This window comes from Thamnophis elegans, chromosome 4, assembly GCF_009769535.1.
Source record: "Thamnophis elegans isolate rThaEle1 chromosome 4, rThaEle1.pri, whole genome shotgun sequence".
Classification (NCBI taxonomy): domain Eukaryota; kingdom Metazoa; phylum Chordata; class Lepidosauria; order Squamata; family Colubridae; genus Thamnophis; species Thamnophis elegans.
In genome coordinates this window covers 117,395,724-117,406,481 of record NC_045544.1, presented here as the reverse complement: position 1 = coordinate 117,406,481, position 10,758 = coordinate 117,395,724, and the positions used below count along the sequence as shown (strand labels likewise).

At 46.6% G+C, this 10,758-nt stretch overlaps 1 protein-coding gene across 1 annotated transcript in view; it reads left to right on the top strand.

Annotated features, from left to right (window-relative positions):
* Positions 1–2,190: 2,190 nt before the first annotated feature.
* LOC116507774 (maestro heat-like repeat-containing protein family member 2A) overlaps positions 2,191–10,758 on the top strand; it is a 49,114-nt gene continuing 40,546 nt past the window's right edge. The window contains exons 1-6 of the mRNA XM_032216104.1: positions 2,191–2,221; positions 3,229–3,371; positions 6,523–6,648; positions 7,232–7,394; positions 8,264–8,362; positions 9,646–9,797. Coding sequence (XP_032071995.1) covers positions 2,191–2,221; positions 3,229–3,371; positions 6,523–6,648; positions 7,232–7,394; positions 8,264–8,362; positions 9,646–9,797 — 714 coding nt within the window. The remainder of the gene's footprint in view (positions 2,222–3,228; positions 3,372–6,522; positions 6,649–7,231; positions 7,395–8,263; positions 8,363–9,645; positions 9,798–10,758) is intronic.

The window sequence follows — 10,758 nt, the reverse complement described above, 5'->3', positions numbered from 1 at the left end:
TGTGTGTATCTTTATATATTCACAGGGATATATTTATACCTATACACACACATGCATGCGCACACAAACACACACAAACACATATTGTATCTGTACTCTGTTTATAACAAAGGACAAGGAACATTTAAAACAATGATATTTCAATATTACTGTTTATTTCTTACTTAAAACACAGAAAGTCACCCTACACAACTTTCTCTTCCAGAAAGCTAGAGAACAAGGATGCTACTGGTACATTGCATCTTCGTCTCCACCCTGTGTCTTCTATGCAAAACCAAAATTGCCTTGACTTGAAGCAAAGAGTGCAGAGTAGCTGGGAGCTGTGGGCTCAATTCCAGGTGGTGCTGCCACCTGTGAATCTCCTAACGACTCATGCAGGGATTGGGGCTGTAAAATTCCTCCTAGCAGCTTCCTAGGATTCTTGTAGGAAGGAAACTGTTCAAAGTTGCTTTCCTGATTTGTTGCTAATCCCCTTAGTGTTTGGACTATCTTCCCTTTTTTTTAGATTCAAATTTTTAATTCGTTTATCAAAATATAAAATACAGAAATACAAAGAAAAATGAAAATAAGGGGAAAATAAAGGAGGGAAAGGGGGGAAAAAGATTGATTTATGACTCTTTGGCACAGTAGAATAAGGTAATAATGTACAAGCTCAACTTTTTACTTTTACATAACATTGTCAACTTCGAAACGGGTGGGGCCTGTCACAGCCATTTTCTCCATTCTCAGCTTGACAAACTTTGTGGGGGAGGAGGGAGCTTTGGAATGTCAGAACAAACATCAACAACTTACTATCTTGTGGGAACCAAGGTCATCCTAGCAAGTGCTGGCCAGAGACTGGAAGAGTCAGAACACGTAACCAGTGACGAGGGTGGGAGCTGTCTAATCTTTAATTATCTTGAAAGCGTGGGAAATAGCCAGAGCTCGTTTGTTCTTCAACTGTGCTGAAACGATGTTCTCAAAGCAGTTCTTTAAGAAAGCTAAAAGTCTCAGAGTTGCTGAATTGGTTGGATTCATTACTCAGAATCTCGACACCTATCTAATCCAGTGTTTCTCAACCTTGGCGACTTTAAGTCCCGTGGACTTCAACTCCCAGAATTCCCCCAGCCAGCTCTGCTGGCTGGGGGATTCTGGGAGTTGAAGTCCACAGGACTTAAAATCGCCAAGGTTGAGAAACACTGATCTAATCAACAAAGCCCAAAATCAAAGTTTAATTTTTTTCCCACCTTGACCACAAAGCCCAACACTGGTTACCAAGTAGAAACAAAGTTAATTGTATTCTTTTCTCTAAATCAAAGTAGTCAATTTAGCTATTGGCTAACGCCATCAACTTTTCTAGCCATTTGTTCAATGTGGGAATCAAAGTATCCTATTTTTGTGCATAAAGTATTCTTGCTGTCAGCATATATAACATCAAAGTTGTTTTTTTTTCCCAAGTTCTTTATCCATGAAGCCCAAAAGAAAAGTCTCTGGTTTTATCTTTATATTCACTTTAAGAATCTTCTATATTAAGATGTGAATCCTGTTCCAATTTCTTTGCTGGACTCTCTTTCTTGACTCAGTTCATATGAATGAGCCAAAGGCTCCCAGGTTTCCGGTGATGTCACAGAGCTCTGTGAAGGTTGCTGTTCCATTAACCAAGGTCAACTGGAACTTGTCTCTGGGACACACTGTTCCTGGCCCATCTCAGTCATCAGCCACTCTTTAGGACTTCTCTGTCTTTGGGAATGATCAATGCAAGATCTGAAAATTCAACCCAGGACAAAGTGAGCTGGATGGGGGATCCCTGTAAGAAACTTGCTAGGTGGGAGGGGTGGGTGGGTTTATACTATTTCTCTGCCCTGTCATTTGCCAATTCTGAAACTTTATTCTTTGAGGTTTTGCAACATATTCAGGCTGGTGCTTGGCTTTCTTTATACCCCATGGTACAGCCTAATTCCAAGTTGTCAAAATGCAACAGCATACACAATTCTATACCCAACAAAGAAGCCATTATGCTGTTCGTTATGCTGGTCTGGTTCACACTTGAGCTAAGACAATGGCATAAAGACTTGTCATATTCTGCAAGAGAAAGATAATTGCATCGTCACCATAAGAATGGGAGGTGAGCTGGGGAGGGTGGATGCAAACCACAATCACTGCTTTTTTCACCATTGGACAGAAAACACGAAACAGAAGCAGTATGAGCATATGGCTGATGAGGGAGCACCATCAAGTGGAGGTAAGACTTACATGTTCAGGGCAATGTAAATAAATGCAATAAATACTAAATATAATGTGTAATAGACTTTGTAGCAGGACATCAAATATAAAGAATATTTCGTGCCCCTATTTGCTTTTGTCCTTTTTCTACACAAATGGGCATTCTTATGCTGCAGCTGTCTGCCATTTTTATTTCCTAACATTTGTGAACCAATTTGTGGTCTAGAAGTATTTTGGAATATAAAGATTTGGGGTTTTTTGGCATACCAGTCTCCTGTGTGTGTGTGAGAGAGTGTGTGTGCGTGCATGCGTGTGCATGAGTCTGTTGATTCCTAGTGACTGCCTGGATTCCCTGCAGTTTTCTCAACAAGATTTCAGAAGTGGTTTATCATTAAGGTAAAGGTTTCCCTTGTGCATATGTGCTAGTCATTCCCGACTCTAGGGAGAGGTGCTCATCTCCGTTTCAAAGCCAAAGAGCCAGCGCTATCTGAAGATGTCTCTGTGGTCATGTGGCCGGCATGACTAAACGCTGAAGGCACAGGGAGGCTCTGTTACCTTCCTACCAAAGGTGGTCCCTGTTTTTCTACTTGCATTTTTACATGCTTTCGAACTGCTAGGTTGGCAGAATCTGGGACAAGTAACTGCCGAACTGCCAACCTTCCTGATCGACAAGCTCAATGTCTTAGCCACTGAGCCACCACATCCCAATACCGCATTTGCCATTACATGCTATTTAATGACCAGCCCAAAGTGATCTGGTTTGGATTTGTGCTTAAGGCAGGACTAGAATTCACAGTCTCCCAGTTTCTAACCTAGTGCCTTAACACTACTCCTGAGTAGTCTCCCTGTTACTTTTCAATTTTCAACTCAATTTTTAATTAAAAGTTTACTTTTTAATTAAAACACTTATTTAAAAATACAAATAAGTGCAGATGAACAAGTATCAAACTGCACACAGCACTTTCTCCCGTGAAACCAAGGGCATGTTAATTGTTTTACCTACATAATTTTGGGACTTTTACCCAGGACATCTCTGCTCCATCCGTCAACTGTTGCAATTCCCAGAAGAAACCAACCCAAAGGATCTAGTATTTCATATTGTACATGCAGCTCGTAGCCAGCCAGCTGTTGTGATGCCAGCACTCATGACGATCCTCCAACAGGATGAGGTATGGAAAATTGCTCTTTGAAGCTCTGGATTATATTCAGTGAAGCCAGGGCTCCACCAAGGCCTAGAACTTTCTGCAGTCTAGATCAGGGGTGTCAAACTCGATTTCATTGAGGGCTGCATCAGGGTTTGACCTCGGAGGGCCAGGGGGGAGCATGGCCATGGTGGGCATGGCACGACTCATGTTGGGGGCGCCTGTGGTAGCCAAGTGCTAAGACAAGATTTCCCTGAGACCCTCCCTCACTCTCATTATAATCTTCCTCCCTCTCCCTCCCTCCCTCCCTTCTTTCCTTTTCTTCTTTTTCCTTCCCTCTGTCAGGCCTGCAGTTATATTCCTTTTTAAGATTTTTGGCCTGCCACACACTCTTATTATTTCATTATGCTGTTTCATTCGTGTAGTAATTGGGAGGGGGAATAGAAAGGAGTAGAATTGTGGAATGTGTTGTCGTCATTCCTTTCTAGAAGCTCAAGGTCATCTTTTGTCTCTATACCTCTGCACCTGACCGGAACCAGCTGGGTGGAGATGCCAGCGTGGCCGGAGAAGATTGGACCATGTGATGGATTTATGGGTGTGGGGATGAACTTTCAACTGGGTGGCTTTAGATTTGGGATTCCACAGTTCGTTGCCAACATGTCTGTCTTATTAAATTGGAACTTTAAGGATAGCTCTGCCTTGGACTCTGATTTAATTCTGCATGATATTTGGAACGCTGACATCCTCTTCATTCTAATTTCTTCTTCCTTCCCCTCTTTCCTTATTTTTCCTTCCTTACTCTCTTCCACTCTTTTCTTCTTTTTCTTTGTCTTTCCCTTTCCCTTCCTCCTTTCCTGTTGTCATGGTCTGCCAGCAAAGCTGGTGCTAGGCTCAGACAGTGAGGAGATTGGGGAGGAACATGGGCCACTCCTGGAGTTTGGGGAAGGCTCTGATGAGGGATCTGCTTCAGAGGCAGAGATGGGACCAGGCCTGTCGGATAGTTATCAGCTGCCTTCAGAGTCGGTTATCAGGGGGGCAGAAGAACCGCTGGAGACTCTTCCCAATTTGCCCATGTGCAGAGCTGCCAGGAGAAGGAAACAGTTAAGGAACAAGGGCCAACTTGGGAGTAAAGAGGAGCGAAAGGGGAGTGGAGTTTGCAGGAGGCAATTAGTTCAATTAATTAGTTTGAAGATTGGCTCGTGACTCTCAAAGACTCCTTACCAATTATTTTCTTGTACAGCATTTCTTTTGGAAAATATCGGCCTAGCAGGTCTCCAAGCCTGATAAGGTCTGTGGTTGCAAATTCAACCTTGAAACACTGTTTGTCAGGAAGTTGCTGGATATGAATGAGACGCATTCACATTAGCTTAATAAAAAGGGGCTTTGTCAGGACAAGGAATCTGCTTTGTGATTTTGTGAAGCCTAGGTCAGAACGGTTCCACCACAAATGCGCGAACGACAAAAGCGCGCCTCACTAAACCACGGTGACAAAACTGCGCTGACAAAACCGCGTGACGAAGGAGCGACGAATGAGCCCTGAAGCGCGCCGACAACAGTGCGCCGACAGAAGCGCGCTGTAACCTAACCCAAAACCTAACCCTAACCCTAACCCTAACCCTAACCCTAAACCTAACCCTAAACCTAACCCTAACCCTAACCCTAACCCTAACCCTAACCCTAAACCTTACCTTAACTTAGATCGCGCTGTTGTCGGCACGCTGTTGTCGGCGCGCTGTTGTTGAAGCGCTTTTGACATCGCGGTTTTAGCGCCGCTGTTTTGTCAGCGCGCTTATGACGTTCGCGCTTTTGTCGGGTCACGGGTCAGAACACCTGTCCTTTCTTGCATGCTCAAACATTTATCCTTTTGTTTTGTTTTTAGTTTGTTTTGATAACCCTCTGCTAGCGAAAATGGAGCACATGTGCCCCCGAGCTCTGTTTTCACTGGCAGACGCACCATTGGTTGGTCTTTTGCTGTTTCCAGGCCGGCCCCACAAGCCAGATCTAAGCACTCCATGAGCTGGATCTGGCCCACGGGCCTTGAGTTTGACACCCCTGGTCTAGACTCTAGACTACTCAGAAACAGCACTGCGGAGTGAGTAGCAGAGGTGGTATTCAGCCAGTTCTGACCAGTTCTGGTGAACCAGTAGCAGACATTTTGAGTAGTTCGGAGAACTGGCAAATACCACCTATGGCTGGCTTCACCCCCATCTATTCGCTGCCTCCCTAGTCCCAGCTGATTGGCTGGGTCTTCTTCTGTTGCCCTGCACAGAAGAACGGAGCTGGAAAGCAGGTTAGTGGGGTGTTGTGGCCCAGCAGGAGCCGTTGGAGCTGCCACCAGACTCCGACAGCGAGGGGCCCTATGAGTCAGCTCTGGAGGATGTGGAGGACCCTGGACAGGGTTCTGACTCTGAGCAGGGTGCAGAGAGGCTGGTTGGCCACCAGGAGGCGCCTGAGCCTTGGACCAGTGGGGAGGAGACAAGGGAGTGTGAGCCTGAGGTCAGCAGTGAGTTGTTCCTGGATGCCCGGCACCGAAGAGTTAATAGGTGTCAGGAACAGTTGCGCAAGTACAGGAGGTAATTGCACTCAGCCGATGGTCATTACGCTCCTCTCCAGACTATAAAAGGACTGCTTGTGCACATGCCCCTCTTGCAGAAGTCAATGCAGGAACTAATGTCGGAGGACATTATTGTGAACTTGGCAGGCTGGATTGCTGCCAAGCCTTATCTGTGCTGGATTGCTGCCCAGGCTTGTCTGTGCCGGTTTGCTGCCAAGGACCTGTCTGTCTGTTAATTAAATGCCGTAACTTATCTTTGGCTCGGAGTGTGTGTTGGTGTGGGACGAGAGGGGGTCAGAACAGTGGAGTGGGGTGGAAAGGAAGATTTTACTGTATCCTTGCCCTGGAGTGGGGTGGAAATGGGGATTTTGCAAGTATCCTTTCCCTGCCACGCCCACCAAGCCACTCCCACCAACCCACACCACACCTACAGAACTGGTAGTTAAAAAAAATAATCTCACCACTGGTCCGTAGAAAAGGATCTCTCTATTCTGCCCCCGCTTTTTAATCACAGAATGCCAGCTTCTGACCGTGCAATTTGCGATGTTCTGACTCTTTGTTGTGTCCATGAATCAGGGCTTCATTTCATCCCTATGCAGAAACGGTCTCTCTCCCCCCTTGCAGGGCTCTGTCTGGGAGAAGGTGGCCATCTACCGCAGCCTTCGGGCGATGCTGGAGCGTGGCCTGGAGGTGGAGCCTGCCTGCAGCTTCGTTCTCACAGCCTTGAAGCAGCTGAGAGCATCTCTGTTGGTAAGCAGGAACAATGTAAGCCTGTGATGACGAACCTTTTTGGCACCAAGTGCCCAAACCGGAATATCCGTACATGTGCATGTGCCGCAGCACCGGAAAACCAAAGACCAGCTGGCCGGCGCATGCCAGAAACCTGGTCTTCAGGTTTCCGGCATGCACATACATGCCGTCCAGCTGGTTTTTGCACATGCCGCAGCACCGGAAACCCGAATACCATCTGGTTGGTGCACGCATGCCTGATTTTGGGGTGTTTTCAGACCATTTTTCAGGGTGTTTTTGGCCTGGAAAATGGCCTGAAAATGACCCCAAACTGTCCTGAAAAACTGCCTGTTTTTTGGCTGTTTGGGGTTCATTTTCAGGCCAATTTCCTGCGCTCCGGCACCCCTGAAGACCAGCTCTGGATGTGTGCACTGGAAACCAGAACAGCAGCTGGCGATGGCGCACGTGCCCACAGAGAAGTCTCTGCGTGCTACCTCTGGCACATGTGCCATAGGTTCTCCATCACGGATATAAGCTGTATTTGAATAAGCTGTATTATTCGAACACATAATACAGTCTTGGACCTCATTCTTTTTTTTGACAGGAGGTGCCTTGGGAGCTCCAGGTGGCTGTCAGCAATGCCCTGGCCAGTTTTGCTCGCCGACATTTCAGTGTCATCATGAATGAGCTTCAGAGGCACCTCAAGCCTTTCGGCCAGCCTGATGAGTTCACGCTCCTCACTTTGGGCAAAGTCACAACCATGAATGGTAGGTTGTAGCTGGGAGTGGGTGAGAGTGGAAAGCGACTGCTTCTGTCCCCAATCCAAACACATCAGGACTCGTATCAGAACTGGCATCCAGATGTCCCGTTCTTGTCTTAGAGCAGTGTTTCTCAACCTTGGTGACTTTAAGTCCTGTGGACTTCAACTCCCAGAATTCCCCAGCCAGCTATGCAGCATAGCTGGCTGGGGAATTCTGGGAGTTGAAGTCCATAGGACGTAAAGTCACCAAGGTTGAGAAACACTGTCTTAGAGGGACATATAGGTAGTCCTCCATTTACGACCACAGTCGAGCCCAACATTTCTGTTGCTAAGTGAGACATCGGTTAAGTGACTTTTGCCCCACTTAACGAACTTTCTTGGCACAGTTGTTAAGTGAATAATTGCAGTTGTTAAATTAGTAACATGGTTATTAAGTGGCTCTGGCTTCCCCCTTGGCTTTGCCTGTCAGACAGCTGGGAAAGGTGATCACATGACCCAAGGGCGCTGTGACTGTCATAAAAATGAACCAGTTGCAAAGTGCCTGTGTTTTGATCACGTGACCATGGGGACGCTGTAACAGCCATAAGTGTGAAAACAATCACAAGCCACTTTTTTCAGTGCTGCGGTAATTTTGAACAGTCATGTTGTAAGTCAAGGACTACCTGCAATTTAGACTTTATAAAAATGGTACTTTGCTCTTGCCCTCGATATGGGAATAGTCTGTAATGTAGCAGTCAAAAGTAGCTCATGACTTTTCCACAGCAATCTTTGTTTTTTTGATTAATTCCCGATTTCAGATTTCTAAAATGATCAACACTTCTCTTTTGACAAGCTCTTTCTCTCCCTCCCTCCCTTTCTTTCTTTTCCTCCCCTTAGTGTACCATTGTGTCCCCTTCTTTGGCATCACCCTAACCACCATGCAGACAGTCACACGTAGAATTGAGGATGCCAGGAGGCGCTGGGCCCTCTGCACAGGTGAAGCTTCCAGAGCTGATTCATGCTTCCCCATCACAAACCTTCCAACTCTTTGGCTGGCAGCTCCGGGAATCACACAAAGGCCCAAACCCCCATGAGTCAAGCATTTTGAATGTTAATTGTTCTGTTTAAGTGTGTTGTGTGAGTGGTGCAGTGGCCGAGAGGTGGAGCTTTCCCCTCACAATCGGGGCTGTGAATTTGAATCTAACTTGAGGCAGATAGTTCTCTCTCTGGGCACAATGAGAATATATCTGCAGAACAAAACTCCGCACTGGTGACAGGAAGGGCATCTGGCCAATAAACACTCAGCTCCATTCACTTGCCCAGGCTCTACCCTGCAAGGTATTATGAGGTCATTAAAAGGAGATGATGTTTAAATGCGTTGTGTGAATGAAGCCCCTAAGAAATGAAAAACAGAGAAAAATGTGAGTTGAGTGGTTGACAAATGAAAATTTGTTCATACAACACCCTAAGCCAAATTCAAACAAACCAGTTAGGGCTAAGCAGAAGTGGACCCGGATCGGATCTTTCAAGCGGAAGTGTCTTTGCTGTGTTGGAAGAAAAGTCCTTCTGGGTTCAGCTCCAAGTGGGAAAAAGACACTGGAAACATGGAAGCTGCTTGGAAAGATGGTTTAATGGTGGACTGGGCCACATGGCTTGAGTCCTGAACAGAAAAGGTGATCATATGCTTCCAGATGTTGGGTGAAGAAGAAAAGAGAGAAAAGAAAGGGCTTGCTGGGTTTTTTATACTCTGTTCAGCCCCACCTCTCTGTTTCCTGTTCCTGTATAAGAAAAGTATTCTGATTGGTTGTCAGACTCCAAATGGGGCCATGCAGGGGCAACTCTCCAGACTGTGTTTTGAGTCCAAGTTTGGTTGAGTTCCCAGAGTCCATGTGGTGAGTTTCTGTAGAAGGCTAATTCTACCTTTATTATGTAAAGTAGACTAGCTCAGGCTTTAACAGCTCATTGACAACGATGGTGGGGGCAGGGAGCTGCAGGGAGCTACTTTGTTTTTAAAAACATGTTTCGCCCTTTTCACATACAGGGAAATATAATATTCTGCCTTCTTAATATTTCCCAGGATATTTCAGTTTTCTAGCAGAGGGGTGGGTTTTAACTTCCTACAGCTGCTTTTCAGCACTGGACCAGTTGTGGTTCTGAAGACTTTGAAAGAAAAGTTGGCTGAGCTTCCCCATAGGTCCCACTGAGCAGCTCTTTATGAGAAGCAGAATTGTCGTCTTCCACTAAGATCCTCACCTTTCTCTGTTTCCCCTACATACAAGCCCTGAAACAGATATGCAAAGCAATTCAAATCTACCTTCGGACCTGGGAAAGGAGTTCCTACCCACGTATCAGTGTCCAGCAATTCTCCAGCTACCTTCTGCCACTTTATGCCTGTATCACTCGCACCTGGTTACCTGGCAGTCACTCCAAGGTGAGTTGCCTTGAGCTCATGACCCTGTCCCAGAACTGCCTTCAATTCTGTGTAGCAAGGCAAGGTGGCAAAACTCTCTGAATGGCATTCACTTCAGAGCAGGGGTGGGTTCTGTCTGCTGCTACTGCTGGTTCACTCAGGGACGCTGCGTACGAGCAAGCTTCACGCACATGCGCAGTACTAAAAAATGCTTCTGTGCATGCCAGTGGCGGGTTCCGGATTCCGTTCCAACCAGTATGGTTGGAACAGCCCCGGTGTCACCCACATGGACACGGGCGGCGCACGCATGCATTGAACTTGCCTGTGACGCTTTCACAAGCATCCACGACATTCCAGCTGTGCGGCAGAGTGTCACACAGGCACTGTATGCGCCATACGCATGCACGGAAGCACCAAAAGCTTAAAGCACAGGTAAGGAGCTCGAGCGGGTGGGTGGGCCCTCGGAGCACCGTACCGGAACGGTACCCGGTGCTCCGGCAAGGCTCCAGTACGCCCATACTGGGGCATACCGTCTGCCACCCACCACTGGCGCATGCGCAGAAGCCAAAAATAAGATGGCGCTGCCTATGGGGCTGCCGAGAGAACCGGTTCGGGGGTGTAGCAGGCCTGGGTCGCTGCCGGTTCCAGCAACCAAGCCACCAAGTTACTACCAGTTCAGCCGAACCGGGCCAAACCTGTAGGAACCCACCTCTGCTTCAGAGGAACATATTTTACTTGAAGAAAAATTTGGGGGAAATATTAACAATCACTGTTAGGTAAGCTCCCCGTTGGAAGAGCGAGTGCATTCAGAGAAGCGTTGTGAGAGTGGTGTTGGAGAACATACAAACCAGCATACAGATACACTGCAGTTTAAATAGGCTTTTACTTTCGTGGAAATAGAGGAATCAGAGTCCATCAAACAGTCCAAGTCATACTCAGATAAGACAGTCAGTCATCAATGTCTTTTAGTTAAGGGATAATC